The 21,667-nt window shown below is 34.8% G+C and overlaps 1 protein-coding gene across 1 annotated transcript; it reads left to right on the top strand.

Moving 5' to 3' along the window:
* The first annotated feature begins 19,428 nt into the window (after positions 1 to 19,428).
* Positions 19,429 to 20,315, top strand: LOC111912392 (uncharacterized). Its single transcript, XM_023908126.3, has 2 exons — positions 19,429 to 19,574; positions 19,677 to 20,315. The coding sequence occupies exons 1-2, from the start codon at positions 19,480 to 19,482 to the stop codon at positions 20,161 to 20,163; spliced, it is 582 nt and encodes a 193-aa protein (XP_023763894.1). The 5' UTR covers positions 19,429 to 19,479; the 3' UTR covers positions 20,164 to 20,315.
* The last annotated feature ends 1,352 nt before the right edge of the window (positions 20,316 to 21,667 follow it).

Here is a 21,667-nt window from a genome sequence, read left to right as displayed (position 1 = left end):
TGAGATAACAACGAAATCCTCGACCAATAATGATACAATAACTATAAACCTGTTCCATGGCAACCAAGGGGGTGAGAAAAAAAACAGACAACAAAAATGCATGAATGTTAATGCCCTAAGCCAAATGTTATACAAAAATAAAATGGAAAAGAAAAAATAAAATATTTTTGGAATTTTATAAAATAAATAAAAAATGAATGCAAATTATCCTAAAACTAATATGTCATGCAACTCAACTAAAAAAATGCATGAAAAAGTAAAATAGAATACCCCACCACAAGCTTAAGAATAAGCATTGTCCTCAATGCTTAAGGTAAGGGTAGAAATGACCTAAATCAGAGGATCGGGCGGCAAAAAATGTTCGCGACAGTAGTGGTAGTCCCACATGTCCTAGACCTGAAGGGAAGTGGATAGAAAGGACTGCTCTAGTCTACTAATGCGAGTTGCCAGATCTTGAATGGAACGGGTATTCTCCTGTGTTTGAATGTCGATGCGCTGAATGGTGGAGAACATTGTAGCGAACTGGTCAAAGAATGTAGGGGGAAATATGATGGGATCTCTTGTCCCCCTGCTGCTGTAGCTGATATTGAGGCTGGTAAAAATGTTGTGGATGGGCCTGGAAGTGGTCATGCTGGAAGTCCTTACACTAGTGATCTACATCTCCTTTATCTCTCAATGTAATGTAGCTTCATATCGACACCTATGATACAAATAAACTGAGTGAGTCAGGTTGGGAAACCAGGTGAGTACATAGGGATTTCAATCTCACAATGTTATATCAAATATATAGTTTAGAACTCACAAGTATACAATTTCACCATGTATAAACAACTCTTACCCTACCCCGTAAATCCTTTCAACGACACTATCCATACTCTCGAATCTAAAATTTACGTTTTTACTTATTCCATACACTTGGATCAAGTATGTTTAATCCATGCTCTCAGATTAATAACTGTGCCCATTCCATACTCTCGAACTAGGGACAATTGACTATGCCTCAATCCATACTCCCGAATTAATGAAAAATAACTATGTCTTATCCATACTCTCGGACTATGGACAATTGTTTATGTCTAAATCCATTCGCCCGAATTAATGACAAATAAATATATTCTATCCATACTCTCGGACTAAGGACAAATGACCATGTCTAATCCATGCTTCCAGATCAATGACATATTTTAAAGTTCTATTCTCTGTGTATATCTCACTTGTACTCATAAGAAGATACTACCTAATATGCCTCATAATTAATTTATGTTTACTCTTTATCCTAAATCATCATATATTATTAGGTATGTTCTTTAACATGTATTTCAGGCAACATAAAATAATTCGCACATAAGCATATATTTAATACTTCAATCATTACTTGTATTAAAATCATGTTCATGAAATGGACTATACACTACCTTGTTAAAGTGATGATTCCAAACTCGGGCAGCGTTTTGCTTCTAACGATTCAATTTTCCTTCAATGAAACCTAGAATTATTATCACTAAGTTTTAGTTTAATCTTTGTTGCGACTAATTATTAGTCTAGATTCATCGTTAACTCAAAGTCCACTTCCATGATCTATCAAGTAAGGAACAACTAGGTAGGATCATATCGGAGGTAGGGTCCATTTGGTATACGAAGTATACTGTTCGGAAATCCCACTTTAAACACCTCACTAAATCACAACCTAGACATCATCTCCATAAGTAGATCAATCAGTATAACGACTTGGAATCACTGATAAATCTTGTTTATAAGCTCATAATAACGATAATGAACTTAAACATAATACTTAAAGTAGGGTAAGCATAACTCACTTACCGGGGGGGGGGGGGGGGGGTTGGCTAGGAATTGGGCTCTGCTGGGGCAGAACTTCCGAGCCGAATGCTCTTCTTCTACAAGCCATCAGGAGCTCCTGGGCTCACCTCTAGCACTTGGAAGTTGCTAGGGATTGGGGAGGAGAGGTTTGGAGTATTGAGAGAGAAATAAGGGTGAGGGTGTGAGTTTTGGGAGTGATTTATGCCTTTATTTATACGCTGACTTCGGTGCGAATGCAACTCGTTCGTTGCCATGTGTCGCCATCTCGTTCCAAGTCGTTGGGAAGAAGATGTGGCCCAGATTGCGCCACGTGTCACTTGCAGATTACCCTAAAAACTAATTATCTTCTAATATCCATAACTTTTGCATGCGAGCTCCGTTTTTGACGTTCTTTATATCCACGTGTAGGAGGAAACATGATTTACAACTTTCGTTTAGACTCCATCGGCTAATTTTAACTTTAATTTTAAAGATATATTTTTAATAGACCGTCACAAGAAAAGTCCGTTAAAAAATTGATAACTTCTTCATCCGACGTCCGTTATCGTCTGTCCTTTTACTGTTGCGCTACTAATAATGAGATCTTCAATTCTAATTTAGGTTGTGTCGGCCAAAAACCAATCGATCTAAAATTCGAATTTTGGGATGTGCACTGTCATGCTAAATCTCAGAAAAATCATAACTTCCTCATATGAAGTCAGATTTGGGCATTCTTTTTATGCATGCTCTCGGTTTAACGTATACTAAAACTTTAGTTTATATCACTAAGGCCAAAAAGTCCTCATCGTAAATTCCTTATTTACGTTTCCGGGTGTCATGCCAGTTTTGCCATAAAACTTCGATGAGCCATAACTTCTTTGTTATAACTCGGATTTCGGCGTTCTTTATATGTACGGAACCCTTGTAACATATAATATAACTTGGTTAAGATTAATTCTTCTAAACTTTGATGCTCATTGTCTCTAAATTGACTAGCCCAAAACTGCGGGCGTTACAATTATCTCCCCTTAGGATGATTACGTCTCGGAATCATTAATGAAATAGGGTTGTATAATGATTCCATATGTTATCTCTTCATCCTAGGTAATAACCATAACTTCTATGTTTCTTCGAACGAGTATCTAACTCTTGGACTTCTTGACTGCAGGCGGTGCTCGATCTTGCACTCACTCTCTATCCCATGTTAGACTCCAAATTATGACCTTCTAGTCACAATCTCGATCCTTATTGGAGACTCCTTCTTCTTTTTAACAACTTAAGTTATTTGATTTTTACAATAGACCACTGGGTCATGTTCTAATGACCTTTCTTCGTGTGTCGTAACAGTTAGACTCAGGTCTCTTAGAGTCAAATTCCGGAATGGAATATACTTTCCTTCATGTTCTAATGTGATATGATCACATTTTAAAAAGTAGCATTTCTAGCTAAAAGATTCTTTAACAACTATCGCGATACTTCTGCTGATCGCTTTGATTATCTTTTATTTCAATCTTCTAGCTTAAGTCAGATGTGACATCGAACTTAGTTCTCTGAATCACATAATATACACATCTTAGTCGGACTCAATTTGATATGACCACTAGGGTCGAAGTGACAATCATCTTTTTAATCATTACCGAAACAATGGTAATGACATACATGAACAAAACGAAATCAATTACTAGCTTCTTGGTAACCTTATGACTTTCCCTTATCCAAATTCAAGTCATGTGCGTCTGATAGTATAGGCCTCTACTACCTTTCACACCTACTCATACTCATCCCAAGTATTGTCTTGTAGTCCTCTAAGTCACCATACAAGAATTTCACATAATCACTTAACACATTGGATAACATAACGAAGCTTTATATTATTTCTCGAACCGATTACATGCACGTTCAAGTTTAACCTATACTATGCCTTTAACAGGCTACACAACATCTTACTATGGCTACTTCATATCTTGATCTTCGGATATGAAGTCCTTATCCTTGATTCCTCACATCGTTGAGGATCATTTGGAATGCCCTTGGCTTTGGCTTTGGCATCACATTTGGCTTCGTTGCCCCTTCCCTATTCGGGCAGTGTTGCTTGAAGTGTCCTTCTCCACCAGACTTAAAGCAAACTTCTCACTGGGTTGTGCATTCGTCGACATAGTGACCCGTTTTCCTGCATTTGAAGCAGGTCACCTCTTTAGAGCATCTCCCAATGTGTTTCCTTCTACACTTGTGGCACCATTATGCTCCTTCTTCGAACTTCTTCGGATAAGACTTCGAGAATTTTCTCTTCTCGTCAGACCTTGAAGATCCTTCAAACTTTCTCTTCTCGCCAACTTCAACCTTGTAGTTGACTCCTGGGTCTGGAACCTGGGGGGTTGCTCCGAGAAATCCTTTCTTTCTTGTCCACTCAGGGGGGTGCGGACACACCTGCACGGATCACAGGTGACAGTTACAAGAATGGTGGGGAGCTGCCACCGGTATGCGAATGATGCACAATTTTTTTCGTATTGGTGGAATCGCTGCTGATTTACGTCATGGGTGGATAGATGAATGTTTGGATTTTTGTGATTATTTTTTAACAGGAATTGCTTAATATCAGAAGCTTATTACACGGAATCCCATTTTTTTAGACCGAGTTGAAGGAGTAGGCATTATTGGTGGAGAGGAAGCAATAAATTGAGGTTTGTCGGGACCCATGCTACAAGCTTCCAGGTGCCGCCTAATCCCCCAACATGCTCAAGAACCGAGAGCCGTCCAGTCCCTGGACAGCCGGAGGGAGCTTGCTTAGTCGTTGGCTGGACATACGAGTCACAACCGGCCGGGAAGAGGAGGGATCAACGATGACTGGCTCTACTCTTGATCATTTCCTCAATAGACTTAGCAGCCCAGATAGCTGCCTCAAGAGTAGGTGCCTGACGTACTTGTACAACATATTCCCATGGTATACCCTTTGTATACTTATCGATTTTTGTCAGCTCATCAGGGACAATGCCTAAATGAAATTCCATCTTGTCAGTGAAGGCATTGGTGTATTCGTCAATAGACATGTTTCCCTTCTTCAACGTTAGGAATTGGTTCTCTAGCTCTATTAGATTTTGGGCCGAGCAGAACTTTCATTTGAAATGCACCAGGAACTCTGCCAAGTCAGTTGCAGTGGCTCATTGGGGCTCATGATCTTTCCCAAAGTGTTCCACCAGCGAACAACGCCACCCCTGAACTGACGCACTGCATATGTGGTTTGCAACTTGCCTTTGCATCCACATGTTAGGAAAGCTAATACCATCTCCGAGATCCAGTCCATAACTCCGATTGGATCCTCTTTCCCAATGAAATTCGATGGTTTGCAAGTTTTGAAGTCCTGATACTTTCATCTGTTTCTCTCAATTCTGTCGTCTCGGTTGTTCCTCCTAACCACTGGCAGTTCATCTTGACCAACAGTCCTACTATAGCTCCCTTCCTCCGACTATCCGTCATTCAGTTCTGGTTGCTCGACAAGCATTTTAGGTTCATCCATATTGTTCAGCAACAATTGCCTCATCTCTCCCCTCTATCCGGCCATCAAAGCTTGAACCATGGCTTGTACTCCAGCCATTGTGATTGGCTCAGTTGCAGCTGCTACCTCTGGTGCATGTTCAACCATAGGCTGCTGATCAACATTTCCATTAGCGCTTCCTAATCCGCTTCGAGTTCTCACCATGTTGTTCTATACACCAAATCAGACGTTTGGTGTGTAATGACGAGAATTAGGAAATATTTTATTTATGATTAACGTGTAAATCTCTTTATCACTTTGAAAAGTTACAAGACAGTTCAAATACTGTAATTAAATGTTTAGAAATCTGAACACATAAAATTTCCAAATCTGGTCAGTAATAGACCATGGATCTGATCAAATAATAGCATCATAAAGCATCACAAATCATTTAGCACATAAAAGTATTTTATGCATCTTCCCTAATTAAGCTTGTGCTTATGTCTATTCAGGTGTACTTCCTAAAATATATTAGACACACTCCTCATGATCATCGCTTAGCATTCTATGCTTAAGTCTAGAAATAAATCCTTATTCCTAGTTCACTTAAACTAATACTCTGATACCAACTGTGACATCCCTATTTTTACGGCCAGAAAAGACCGATTTGTTTATGCTTTATTTTGAAAATCAGAGTATCTTTCAAAGAAATCTATTGCGGAACTTGTTCCCAGAAAAACTTGATAAATACGTTATCAAATCATTTCCAAAGAAATGTATTTTATGAATTTTAAAATGTTGGGATGTCATCATCAATACAGAAACATAAGCATAAACAGACCTTATATTTATTTACACTAGTGATCTACGTCTCCTTAATCTCTCAGTGCAATGTAGTTTCATATGGACATCTATGATACAAATAAACTGAGCGGGTCAAGTTGGGAAACCCGGTGAGTACATAAGGATTTCAATCCCACAATGTTATATCATATATATAGTTTAGAGCTCACAAGTATACAATTTAAGCATGTATAAACAACTCTTACCTCACCCCCTCTATCCTTTCAACGACACTGTCGATACTCTCGGATCTAAAATTTACCTGATCAGCAATCGTAGCTTTCAAAAGCCGCTGTCAACTCTGATCTTATCAGATACGCATGTCCTTTAGATAAGGGATCATATATTCCTCCATTCTCAAGATATCGTATAGACACAAGACATGAATTTTAATCATTCTCTCTATATTGTTTCCCGATTTCCGATTTATGACGACTGACAACCGACTATAATTGAAAACATCAACTTAGTCCCAGCTTGGCCAAGCGCTTAGGTGTCGTCACTAAATCATCGAGGGGCCCACATATATCGCTTTTATCACACTTTGGGTAAAAGGCATGAATAAACCTCAACTTAAATGCTCGCTTGCATTTACTGATCGAATCACACACAACAATAAGTTTTATAACACCAAGTTACTGGTGCGTTTTCTTATTATCAATGTGCAACTGACCAACAAATAACAACTCACACGTCTCGGTTTCAAGAATATACAATATTATCGACTCATAATCACTCGTGATAAAATCCATGAAGTGATTCTTGTGAGCGTGGGTGTAATCCAATACTCTAATCTTATTAAAGCACTCATGAACTCTGCAGCAAACTTGTGTTATGTCTAAACTTTTAGACAATCTACATACTCTTCATGATAGTCTTGCTTCATACCTACTTCCAACGTATGACCAACAATGGAGGTTCGAATAACCCAGTTATTCTAGAAGTCAAAACATGCAAACTGAAACACAATAATAATACTTAATCTTATATGGCCTCAAAACTTTTGAGTATAAATAAAACGCTTATTATATAATCACCATATTGATTATTCATTATTCATTTTTTACTGTTTTATAAAATCAACTTATTACTTGAATTACAACAATAGCTGTCCCATGCTTCGAGCATGCACACTATGTTTACCTATGGTCCATACTTTGTGAAATAGATCAACTGAAAGTTTTTCCAATTATGCTCATTTTGAAATTCCCCATCCTTATCATTAGTGTAAGAATACAAATTTCTTACCACTATTAGAATGTGTTAGATTCTAACATTTTATGCAACGATCCTTTTATAAGGTCATAGCACAAAAGTCACCATGACTTGGCCAATGAAATTACTAAGTACTCTATCAGAAATTGTTACAAAACAATTCTACATACGTGATGTCTCTCACTCAAAGCACATTCCTTTGAACATCCTTTTTGCATAAAATTTTCTAATCTAGACATGAGTTCTTAATTTCCAACTCCCAATATGGAAACATTTCCATATTTGTCATACGACAACTCATTCTTACTAGAATCTTATCTATTCACAATAATGTCGATATGGTCCATCCAACACTATACTTCCAACTACTCACAAACAACAAATCCTTGGTGAACCTTAGATCGTCCTTTGATAGCTGTTTAATAATTTCAGTCAAAAACCATTCTAGTTCCTTTTCCCTCTTAATGCGCTAAGCATTTGGAAACTTTTAGAATGATCAAACAGTATAACACATGCAATCGATCCTATACCCGAAGCATATGAGACACGATTCATAACGTCTTACATAAAGACGTGATATTTTACCAATCTTTTGCTATAATATTTCTAATTGCCATGTTCTCACAGTTTTGATTATGAAAAGGGATGCCGTAATCATAACCAATTTTGAGAATGCAATTATCCTTTCCATATATAGAATTTCCTCATGTTGAACCATTCCAACACAACATTCATAAGTATTTGACTAAATTTGCTTAAAATTCCGCAATCTAAGCCTTTAGATTTGAATTGAAGTATAATATTCTCTCCTTTAATTATAGCAAAACAACTTTTCAACCCTTGTGACTTTGCAAAGTATAACTCTTGTTTTCTATAATTAATATTGCTAACTTGCAATACTTACCATAATAATCATGCTCCCACTAACATGATGATTATTTCCTTATTGGCATAACACTTATGCTCCCACTAGCTTTGACATGTATTCAGAAAACAATGGAACTTCCAGAAGACAATGCTTCTTAAGTTCATATTTCTAGTACCTGATGCTTTGATAAGCCTTTATCTAGGCCTCTTAACTTCATACACCTTTTCTGTAGAAAGCTCATATGTGTGTCTAAACAAATTCATAACTTATGTTACTAAGTCCCAAATGTTTAGACTAATTGCCAAATCTCACAATTCGAACTATGAAGAAGGATGCCGTAATCATAATGGAATTTGAGAATACAATTTACACAACTGCTATCTCCTTAAAATCTCTCTTAGTGAAAGCATTTCCTCACAATCATTTTCATGAAGGAGATAAATCTTATGACACTTAGATTTTAAAGTGTATGTGTTCCTATCCATGTGAGTTTGTCATAACAACAATCATAAGAAAATGTTTGTGACAAATCCAACTCATATGGATTGAACTTGTTCAATCTTGATTTATCGCCTTATGGCAGCACGAATGCCCACTATTGCTTCCAGGTTGTTAAGCAGCTCACCCTTACCTTATCAATATACTTTTCATTGATCAGGGTGCCTTGCCATTATGCAATCCAATTGAGAACTCATAAAACTCATATTGCATAGTTGACTTAATCTGGAATGGCATAGAAACAAAATTATGTCAACACGATAGGCCACCAACATCAAGTTGTGTGCTGGTGATCAACTATCGGTTTATTCTTGATTAGCTCTTGAACTTTTTCAAGAAAATTGAGACTCCCAATTACTTCTTGACATATATGACTCTCTTTGTCAAAGAACTTTTCTTGACAAAACAAATATTCAAGAGTTGGTGCGAAATCCTATCAAGACTAACACTTCGCTTAATTGGCTCTTGTTGGTCTTTGTCTTCTGCAAGACATCACAACTTACCAATTTCAAATGTGTAGGAATAAGAAGACTTTTTCCAGTTCCACATTTGTTGAGTGTTATAAACCTACTAAAGACGTGTCACTTAATTCGCAATCTTGGAGTATGATTCTAAGACTCGATATTGGAACGAAGTATGATTGAATTCTTGATTTAACCATTTCTACAATTCTCGATTCCTCTTCTTAGACATACAAATGTACTAAGAGTCACTTAGAGGACCAATTGAGAAATAGTTCTTAATCATTAAGACTTATCATCAAACACAATAAAAGGTACTCTCCCTTCTTCTTAGAATAGAGAAACTTTTATCTTTCTGCATACTTGATTCTTCTTATTTGTTCTGCAATTGATTGAAAATCTTTCAATCAACTCATAATTATACTTAATCTTATAAGTATAACCATATTTACTAAACTTTAGTAAATCATGACGAATATCTTTGTCACTCTTGTGGTAGACTTGATCAACGTATGACCAAGTGTACTCGATCTTCTAGTCCTTCAATTGACACTTTGTCAAAGAATTAGTCTAAATTTCCCAAATGTGAAAGTTTTTCATTCATCATACAATACCCGTTGCGTGATTCCAAGTTTCTATCCACTTGAAACTTGGGAGATGAAAAACTCTCCCTATTTGGTAAATTCTCGACACTTCCACAGATAACCTAATTAAGAATCAAATCCATTTTGCTAACAATATAAGTACACAAACATCAGTTTTTCATACATGCCATTGTAAGGATAACTAAATAAGATAAAACTCAAAATTTATTTTATTGCGGAAAAAATTTGTCCTTACAATGCAATTCAACTGAAAAACTATGCTATTACATATTTCTTAGCAATTTACCCTAACTCTAAAGTAGCAGCTCAAAATCCGATCTTTGAATCCATCGATCGAAATCCATTTCTTCGTGATCAGATTCAGCATGCTTCTTCCTTAAGTTTCCTTTCTTTTCTTCGATCCTACAAAACATCAAAATGTAATATTATCACATCATGTATTAAGAACTCAAAAATAGGAACTTATAGAGTTAGTTAATGGATTTTACCCGAAGTAGAGCCATACGTCTTAACTCGCCCATCTCTTAGATCTCTCAGGTAAACAGGGCAGCTTCGTCTCCAATGCCTCTTCTCTTGGCAGTAAAAGCAAATGGACTCCTTTGGTACTTAGCAAGGGACAATCACAGCGTTTTCTGGACTTCCAATGTAGCCAGTGTCCAATGAAGTACGGGAGTTTGATTGACAAATCAAGTTTGCTTGATGAGTGCGCCAAATCATCGCTGATTCAGCAGCAATAAGCAAATAGGTCAAATCAATGAGGATCACGTCGTGAACCATCGTATAGTACTCTCTCACCAACTCACTATAAGAATCAGGAAGTGACTGAAGAAACCAATCAACAGCCAACATCTCTGAGATATTGAAACCCAACATCCTTAACCTGTTAATGTGTGACTTCATCTCTAAGACATGTGCACACACAAGTTTCGCATCTTCGTGTTTACTTGCCAAAAGGGCTTGAGTGAGCTTGAACTTTTCAAGCCTTTGAACTTGTAGGTCAGGGAAACCATTTGGAGGAGGTGGAGGAAGTGAAGCATGACTCTCATTTCCTTGATCATATCTTGGAACGTCATCTTCATTTGGAAAGCTTGTTCTAAAGGATTTGGGAAGACCATTGTAAGATTCAGACATCTACAAAACGGGGGAAAATTCAAGTCAGTTAAGTTGATAAGAATCCTTAATGTAACACCCAAAATGAAACATCAAGGCTAGGATCCAACACAATACTCTATAACCTAGAAGAGGGATTCCGTAATCTAGTTGCAGAATATTTGAAGGTAGGTAAATGACGATTTACCAATTTCCACCATGAAAAACGAAAATGAACTTTAAGTTTTAAATGAATTGAAACTCCTAGATCCTTTTGAGATTCATTGAAATTTTCAATGGCATGTTTAATCTCGATTATGCCCTTCAAGTTTGCGACTTGGATGCCGAGGATCACAAACAAGGTGTGAATAACTGTGCGAATCACGTGGTTCACTTAACGCTACTATCACTTAATCAATGTGATGGTTAGCTACACACGCTCCATTGATTTATGATAAACATCGAGCCACCCTTCGCTACCAATGTCAACCCCAAACTAGTGTGCCGGTTAAGCACACATGCTCCCCTAACGTTTGACAAGGGTACAAAGTGTAATTCCATAGATTAGCATACAATTTCACATTTTGCCTAAATTAACTATGATTTGGGAATTTGTAAAGCATGTAGTTACTTTGTACTTCATTATACTTATAATTGAAGGTTTCTGTCATATCCTACCCGTTCGGCTAACGACCCTCCACTAGTCAAGAGTGCGGTGGGTAAGAGTGGATACCTATTTAATCGCCATTTTATAGGCAATTTCCTTAAACACCCCTTATAGACCAGCTTCGTGAATGAGACCTACTAACGGTAAGACTGACTGTTTACTCATACATATATATAATATTAGACTTTTAATGTTATATATAGTATAGGGTGTATTTTACATTTTTAAAATAGTAGGTGGTTTAATTTAGTAAATTATACTTTTAATTTAATTAAATGTAAACCAAAACTTTATGGGTTTGTTAAATCTCTTTTAATTATACACTTTAATTAATTAATAAAACCATAAGGGTGTGATTTGAACTTTTCAAATTACTAGGGTTTTACAATTTAATATATCAAAATTAAACTTTTTAATCAAATTTTTTAAATTCCAAAACTTGAGGGCAAGTTTTGAAAATATAGGTCAAATTACAAATAGTTAAATTAAAAAAATAATTGGTGATTATCTAAATTTAACCTAATTCAATTTTCTTGCAAGATAATTCATCAAATATTTGATTAATTGGTAATTATCTTATATTTTGGTAAGGATATTCACTAAAAATCTATAAAAATCGGATTCTATTAATTAAAAACGTTTATGGTAAGTATCCCAAGCAAAATAACAAGAAAATTGCCAAAAATCGCTACCAGATCCTTGGACTCGCCGAGTCAGCCTGACCTGCCGAGTTCATCTACTGACTTGCTGAGTCAATCAAGCAGATGGTGTAAAAATCAAAGTTTTAGCCAGTAAACTATCAAATAAGCATCTATTCGTCAACAAACAGCCCTAGGCTTTGATAGCACTGATGGGTTTCGAGCAATACATCAATCCTATGGTGTACATGCAAACCCTAATAGCTTTTGGATCTAGTTTGTCAAATGAACATGCAATTGAATAACCAAAGCTATAAACCCTAGATATAGCATACAATTAATCATATTAACATAAAATAGGGTTTAGATCTAATCTTTGATTGTTATATAGCAATAACAATCAATCATTGGCTTCAGAAAGCTTAGTGCCTCAAGTGTTGCACCTCTAATGGAGTCACAAACACCACTAAGCAACTTGGATGAAGAGGAATGAGAGAGGAGGCACCAAAAACCGATAGAAACCCTAAAGGAATACTTAGCCACGTTTTTTAGGGCATAAGGGACCTTTATATACATGTAGGCTATTAGGGTTTATAGCAAGGAAACCCTAATCTGACTGGTTAAGCCCTAAGCAGCCCATGGACTCCTTTAACATATCCCTTGGACGAACTCCTTATGGGCTTACCATAGAATTCATCCAACATATATATTATTAGGTGATCCATATTCCAATTGCAATTATCTTATAATTACAAATCCAATCCCCTAAGTTTAATTAATATCTTTTAGTCACAAAATTAATTCTTAATTAATTCTTGACTAATATTAATTAAACAATATGATTTCTCCTTTAATATATTATTCTTATAATATATTAATAAATCATAATTAAACATCTCTTTCTTTAATTCATCCTACATATTGCTATGGTGAAGGCAACCCAAAAGGATCATGCTCATAATCGGGTCAAGTACATACCAAAATAGTTATGGATTTAGACAGTAATCCAACAAAACTCTCGGTTGGGATCTATCCCATCGAGATGTTCTTCGTTCTCCATTCTGACCTCTCATTCTATTATAATCATTGGATAACTCATCTTATATTCTTCATTTATATTTTTTTTTGTTATTGTTAAATATCAAGATCCTTTTATTCCACACCTAGTCGATTGTACAAATAGGCTCTTTCTTCATTTACATTTTTTATCGTTAAATATCAAGATCCCTTTATTCCACACCTAGTTGATCTTATAAATGGGTTCCTACAATTATATGTTTTATTTGTTACATATGTCGACATAGTGCGGTTGGGTTGAGGCAATACTGCTCTGTGTAGAAGCCAACAAACTCGAGAGAAAGCAAACATAAGTTGTCGGCCAGAAAGGGAAATCCAGACTTATGTTGTGGGCTCGGGAGCAATCTAGACATGAGTTGTGGGCCAGAAAGGCAAGCTAGACTCATGTTGTGGGCTCAGGGGTAATAAAACCCGATGGCTGTGGACCCAATATGCATGTTGTTATATGCTTGTGTAGTGGTAGTTTGGAGGAAGTCACTAAGATTTGCTTACTGTTTAGGTGTTATGTTTAAGGTACTTCTGATAATCAGGAAAAAAGCGAGGGCGTGATCGTATACAACCTTTGATGCCAGACTTGGGAAATTTTATGATACATTGATTTGGGGATATTTATATTTTACACTTGGTTTATTATGACTTGGGTTTTTGATTAAACAAAGATTTTACTTAAATTAAAAAGAAAAAATTTTATCGTGAATTTTTGGGATGTCACATGGTAGCTAACTCACATAGGTAATAAATTTTAAAAAGAATATCATTGATTTTTTATGTAGATATATTACCAATCAATTGGGGTCTTTATGTATCTCCAAAAATAAAGCAAATAAGGCATTTGCAATCTCAATGTCATTGATATGATATTGGTAGACTTTCACCCACATTATTATGAAAAAAAATATTTCATGGTCATGTATCTTTTTTATCATCAAGTTTTGTACGGATATAGAACCTTCCAACTTTCAAAATGAAAGAAAAACCCTTACAATATTTGACAATATGACACTACAATGGGGAATGAAAGTAAGAAATAAATGAGTGAAAGTTTGCAGAAATTAGGAATTAGGAAAACTTTTTGTTGAAATGTAAGTGTAAAATGGTCATTTAGCACTTTATCAAGACTAGACAACATTACCCATTCAACCATTTAAAGGTTAATGAAAAAAACCTTACTTAAGTAAAAGCAATTAGTAGAATAAGCTATGTCCATGTTAAGTACATTAAGTAAAAAAATAAATAATGCCTTTAATAGTTTCATATATTTTTAAATGGTATTGATTTAAGAATGTCAAGCTTTTCTAAGGTTTGATGTTCATATTTTGTAACGTTGCACACTTGGTATTTGATAAACGGAAGATCAATGATGATTTGCGAGTTAGCTAATTCAACTACTAGAGAATCATAAGGTTGTCGGTTGAAGTGGGATTTGTTGAAGTTATGGTGTTGACCCTAACAGTTGTGAAGAAGTTCAACATTTGCAGGCTTCATCTTGAGATCTATGATTGAATTATCCATAGTTTTGTTGAAGACGAAGGATTTAAAGATGCATTCTTTTATCTTAAAGAAATGGAAGATCTCAAAGTAAGGTCACAATTAGATACACAGGTTTGTACAACCAAAGTCAAATGAGCATACATCACTTCAACACACCCTACCCTCACTGTTTAATCTCACATGCCTTATATATATTTTCATATTCGCAGCGTTATGTGCTTGCTCAAGGTAAACGGCTTTATGTCGTTCGATAAGTTTATAAATCTAAGTAGTTGTCTTGTTTATTGTTATTTTCCCCGTTAGTTTTAGGATGTAATTTTGCTGGCACTTTGGTTTTTCAACTTGGACTTTCCCAATATGTTTGATACTTCCATTATTTTGATAGTATGATTATTTAAATTAGTAGCTTATCGACATGTGTTCTAGCAATTAATTGATAATAGTTGATAGATTAATTAAATCTCAATTACCAATTTTCTTTTAAATTTGAACTTTCATCTTCTAGTTTCTATATGGTTCCCCTTTTAATTATTTAATTGTTGGATCTTTGTTAAATCAATTGAAGGTTAATTGGGTGTCATCTTTTTAGGGGTTTGACATCATCCTTGCAAGCACATTAGAAAATTGATCATACATAGTAGATGATTATGGGGAAATAGTGAGATGGAAGGTTGTGGTATAGTTTCTAAGAGCTTCGTGGAGCAGATCATGTTAATAATGGTGGTTTCAATTGTAGAAGCTCAAACTAGAAGTCGTAGTGCACTTGGAGTTGCTTATTGTTAGTGTAATATTTTTTTGGTATACAATATATAAAATTGGAAAAGATGAGTGTATGTTGTTATATCATTTTTGTATCAAAATAGTGTATTTTTGTATAAAGAATATTTAGTCTCTAACTTATTATCAAACATCCTATGAACCGTTTTTGGTGTATGTCATTATAACGATACCATGCCAAGAAAAAAAATGATTTTTGAATCTTTTGGGTAAAATTTGGGGAGATATGGGGTCTTTACTAATAATTTTTTGGCCTGGGACACTAGCAAATGGGGAGGATTATAAAATCTTGAGTTTAAATTGGCAAAATAATAAATCTTTGGTTTAATGGAAAAGAATGTGAAAGTTTAAGGTTATTTTTTGAGAAAAAAAAATGATTATAAACTAGTTTATCAGGGCCATAAGCTATTCATGTAGTTTCGTCAAACAGTTATATATTGCAATAATTTCAAAAAATATGATATTTTTATATATGTACGCCAAACACATCCTAAGTATACATATCGATATCAATTTGTAGTTTTTTAATAGTGACTAGGTGTAAAACCGTGTAATACGCGAGTTGATTAAAAAAAGATTAAATATTAAAATGTAAATAATACGTATTTTTTAAAATAAGGAATGAAAAAACATATTAGTTACAATTTACTATCACATTTATTACATTTAATACTTTACATATATAACAATATATAAGTATTATATAAATTCTTAATTTTAAAAAATTGAAAAAACCTAAAAATTAACATGCATATATTATTTATTTCGAAAATATCATAAAATTACAATTGTCAAAACTTATAAAAGATTGACAACTGATAAAGTTATTTTCATTTATTAGAAAGGATTACATCCACATTTTAGAGATTTGATTATTTACTTGTACAAAACGAGTTATAATGTTAAAGGATAATACTTAATTTTTAATGATAAACAACAACATGAGTTTGCAAGTGGAACATTAAAGATTTGATTATATTTCCGGTGAATCTCTTTTAATAATTTCTATATTTATGAATAATCACAACCATCAAGAATCATAATTGAATATTTTTTAATTACAGGAAAAATAATTTAAAGTTATTCAAGTAATTAATCTTTTATTTATCTATTTTGTTAAATAAAGTGATATTATCTATAGAACATAATTTTTCTCACTTTGACAACAGATATTTTTCCACCCATTTTATCTTATTATTTGCCTATAAAGGTAATTATAAGTATCCATAAAAGTAAATTAGTTTTTGTTTGATCTTACTGGGACAAATACAACCACATGAGTTAAATATTAAAAAATATTCTAAACACATCAACATCATAAATCATAATGTTGAAAATACAATAAAATATAATTTAATAAAAAAGAAATTTATTCGACAATAACCGTAAATAACAACAAATACAAATCTATTATTTTCACAACTAGACGTAAAACATGTCTAATACAATGGTTGCTTAAGAAAAGACTAAATATTAAAATATAAATAATAAGTATTTTTTAAAATAAAATTTTGAGATAAGAAACGAAGAAACATATTAATTTCAATTTAGTATCACATTTATTACATTTAATATTTTACATATACAAGAATATAAGTATCATGTGACTTTTTAATTTAAAAATTTTGAAAAAACCTAAAAATTTACATGTGGATATTATTTATTTCAAAAATATCATAAAATAACAATTATCAAAACTTATGAAAAATTAACAACTCTCAAAATTATTTTCATTTATTAGAGAGGATTTATAAATATAATGCATAATATTTGTTATATATTTTAATAAAATAAAAATGAGTAAATGACAAAGGTCAAGATTTAAATTGCAAAATAGTAAATGAGAAGGTCAATTTTGAACAATTTCCTAGGAAATGGTTATCTAATTCTTGGAAATGGTTATCACCCCACTTACATATTCACTACATGTTTACTAATCATTGGAAATGGTTATCACTCCACATTGTTTTTCTTTTTTTATTTATTATTTTTTTACATTATATTCAATAAAAAAACACAATAAAACATTAATAAAAAACACATTAATAAAAATAAAAATAATATTTTTAAATTCAACATACATGCTAATTAATAAAATAAACTTTGATAAACATAAAAGTGATATTTTTAAAATTCAACGTACATTTTACTAATAACATAAAAATTAATAAAAAAACATTGAAAAAAAACTACTCGTTTGCATCGTTGTCCTCATCGTCTCCGTCCTCATCCACTTCGTTTTCGTCTTCAAATTGTCGTTGCCATATGTGTTCAGTCAAATCTTGACGTAAATTGTGATGTGTTTCACTATTTTGTATTTCCAAAAGCCTTGTAAAGTATGTTGGGTTGCCGACTTGTATTACTGCAGGTGGATTGAGCATATCATTCAGAGTATACGTACAAATAGCCCTACCCTCTTCTTCTAAGATCATGTTATGTAAAATAACACACACTTTTATCACCTTCATCAATTTTTCCCTTTCCCATGCTCGTGATGGATATTTAATTATGTGTCACTTCTGTTTAAGGACCCCAAACGTCCGCTCCACATCCTTCCTTGCAGATTCCTGTGCTAATTTGAACAATTTCCTTTTTTATCAGCTGGATATGTGTATGCTTGACAAATGTAGCGTACTCTGGATATATCCCATCAGCAAGGTAATATCCATGATTGTATTCATGTTCATTAATAACGTATGGCATTTTTGGTGTTTTACCCTGCAAAATATCGTTAAATAATGGAGATGCTCCAAGCACATTCAGGTCATTGTTTGACCCTACCATACCAAAAATTGAATGCCAAAACCAGAGGTCCTATGAAACAACTCCTTCTAGTATAACAGTACACCATGATCACCTCGTGTGAATTGCCCTCGCCATGCATTGGGACAATTTTCCCACACCCAATGTGTACAATCAATGCTACCTAGCATTCTTGGAAATCCATGTTTAGCCTGATTTGCGGCATACAACTGTTCGACATCATTTCTGGTCGGATTTCGCAAGTATATGTCGCCATAAAGCTCTATTACATGCTCACAAAAAAGATATGTGCATTCTCGACCGGTCCTCGCAGACATCTTCAAATATTCATCTGAAGCGTCTGCGGCTATTCCATATGCTAATTGTCTAAGAGTTGTTGTGTATTTTTGGAAGATCTCATAATTGTTTTCCAAATCTCTAACTATACGTATAAATAAATTTCTACTAATACGAAAGCGATCCTCAAACTTCGATAGGTCATATAAACTATCAACGTTAAAGTAATCACGTACCAAAAGTTCGTTCGCCGCTTCTCGATCCCGGTTGATGGACTTTTTTCGTTTCTTCTCGACATTTGAAGTTTCGTCTCTCTGACATACAATGTCGTGTGCCGCAGACAAAAACGTATGCATAACCAACTCATCATCATCGAAATCTTCATCAGATGATGAAGACGAAGAAATGGTATCTAAAAAATTATTCATATTCTTGTTGCTGTGTGACTTTTGTGTAGTTGTTGTAAAATATATGATATGTATTATGTTTGTATATATAGGTGAGGTTTTAGTTTTGAATTTTTTAAATTAATTTTAACGGTCAAAAGGAAGAAACGCTCAAAAAAAATCAGCCAATCAAATTGTGCGTGAGGATCAGTGAACCGTTCCAATCCGCGTCACATTCACCGGTAGGGGGGCGGTGTTCACGCGTGAATACCCCCCTACACGTCATCCATTACGCGTCAAAATTTACCCCATACCTCATGGCCTTATAGTAGTGCAAGTGGTAATGAATTTTACTTAATTGAAAACGTCTAAATGAAATTTTCAAAGTGGTTTTGGTCAATGCAGGCGGTTTGAAGTTATTTATAAAAGGCAAGTAGTAATTTTTGGTATTACTGGCTTCCGCAAGTGGGGTAGCTAGCTAGTAGCTACACAAGTGTGTATAAAAGGCAAAGACCAATACACCATATGATCATATATCGAACATTCAATAATAAAAATGGCTTTCTTTGCTAAGAAATCAAAACTTTTCGTGCTAACGATTATTCTTCTTATTTGTTGTTCCCATGCGAACGATCAGATACCCCAAGTCAGGTAGCAAAAGTTTCTTTTAATTTATCGCCATTTGTTTATATGTGAACACTGTTCTACTTTTTGATTGCATGCTTACTATAAACGTAAAAAATACTCGTACAGGAAAGAGGATCGTAAATTGCTTGGCTTTGCTAAAGGAGCAGCTTCTCTTCTAAAGCAGAGGATTAAAGGTGTGGATGATGCTACCAAGCCTGCAGCTAAAACAGTGCCAGCTACAAATCAGGCTAGAACTCGGTGGCCAGCAGATATTACTGCAAAGAACATAGGGGAAAGCGGAGCCGGGAAGGCATTTGTAACAGGCTTTCGGGTCGGGTGGAAAAGAGGAAAATGGTATTATCGAATGGAGGAAAGGTGTCAAAAATATCAAAGCGTGTTGAACTGTTTCCCTGCTTCTCCAGCTTGCCATGGAACTTCAAGGAGTTGCTTCGTCCAAGTTACTGGAAACACAAGAATGGTTGATTCCTGCCGGGAGGACTGCGTGCCTTCCTTGCCAACACTCACCCCTTGCACTTATCATAATGGTGTTTTTTATTTGGGAAGTACCAAGCTCTCGATAGATGTTGCTCGCACCAAATGTCAGGTTGTATAAGTATTAGAATGCTCCGATGGGTTTATGTGTTTTTTGTGGTAACTAATTATATATGTTATTTGTTTTTCTTTCTTGTTGTATGTTTCTTTCCAAACTGTAGTTTCTGTCCCAGCTTCTTATTACTTTATTAAAACGAAAAGGTGTACTCTCTGCAGTACCATACTCTCCTCCTGCCAATTCAATGCCCATCTTACCGATAGAGTACCTGTCACACCCCCGAACCAGGCGGCGGAAACGTTCGGGAGCTGTCGTGACTCAATTGAATACCATAACATTGAATATATATGAAACGTAACAACATTCGTCACCATGTATTAATATAGTACAACCAATAAAGTTTACATGAAGTACATTGTTTAAACATTACATTCCCAAAAATAAATTGTTCGATTCGTTAATAAGTAAACTGCAAGCCATCACTGAGTACATTTTCCTTTGATTCACTGGTTCCCTGAGAATACAAGTATTTTGAAAAACGTCAACATGCGAAATGTTGGTGAGTTCATAAGCGGTATTTGAAAAACAATGTTTTGTATCGTTTTGAAAACCACCAGAAAATCCGATATTTTCTGAAAAGAAAAGCTTTTGAAAACGTTTGCGAAGATCCATAGTTATGCTTGTTTGTTTCTATACTTGAAAAAAAAAAATTGTTCATTCAACTTGTATACATTTCGAATCCGTATGTATTGAAAAACCCTAGGAAAACCCGATGTTTTCCTAATTCTTTGAATTCCATGAAGTTAAAATGAAACCATTGCAACGCGTGAAGTTATCAATTCCAGGCGACGTCGGATTATTTTTTAGCATGATTAATTGCTATAAACACGCGTTACACAAACGACCAGTTTATAACTATACTAACGATCCCGTAGGCGTCGTCCGTACTAATCACGTTATCCAACCGCCCTGTCTTCCCCACATCCGAAGAGAAAGAGGACACGAAGACCCCGATGACTCCATTAACCGGTTGGGGATAAAAAAAGGTACGAGGGGCCCTTGACTCGCCTCGCATGAAATACCGACTTTACTAGCAATACCATAGGACCCTTGGGGACCAATAGTATAAAAGCCATTGAAAGTCCTTTTACGCTGTGTTAGATCATGTAAGACCCAACAACTCGTAAGGTAGAAGTCTTCGGGCCTTAAGATCAGGTCATTGGGCTAGCTAGGCCCAACAAACAAGATTTTACACTTTGGGGCCCAAAGATGGTGCGTAGACGTCTGTGCACTCTCACGTGTATATTGAATTACCAAATGTTTTCGTGTATGAATCGAGTTATCGTCGTGTTAGTATTTTCGGATTGTTATTGATTCGAGACCGAATCAATTCGTTTAACAACGATTTTTGGTATTGTTGTGTATTGTATTACGTAGGTAATCGCGGTGCCAATATTTGATCAAGTTGCGTGCATTGAATTAACCTTGAAAGTTTTCTGTTTTCAGCCCCTCATTGTTTGTAAAATTTACTCTTTTCAACCCTCTAATTAAATAACATTCCGGTTTG

The sequence above is a fragment of the Lactuca sativa genome, chromosome 4 (genome assembly GCF_002870075.4).
Source record: "Lactuca sativa cultivar Salinas chromosome 4, Lsat_Salinas_v11, whole genome shotgun sequence".
NCBI lineage: Eukaryota > Viridiplantae > Streptophyta > Magnoliopsida > Asterales > Asteraceae > Lactuca > Lactuca sativa.
This window is presented reverse-complemented; position numbering and strand designations above follow the sequence as displayed.

Excerpts from the sequence above, each read along its gene's own strand:
- LOC111912392 (XM_023908126.3), top strand. The coding sequence starts at position 19,480 with ATGGCTTTCTTTGCTAAGAAATCAAAACTTTTCGTGCTAACGATTATT. Across the intron at positions 19,575-19,676 it reads GATCAGATACCCCAAGTCAG|GAAAGAGGATCGTAAATTGC; the intron begins GTAGCAAAAGTT and ends ATACTCGTACAG.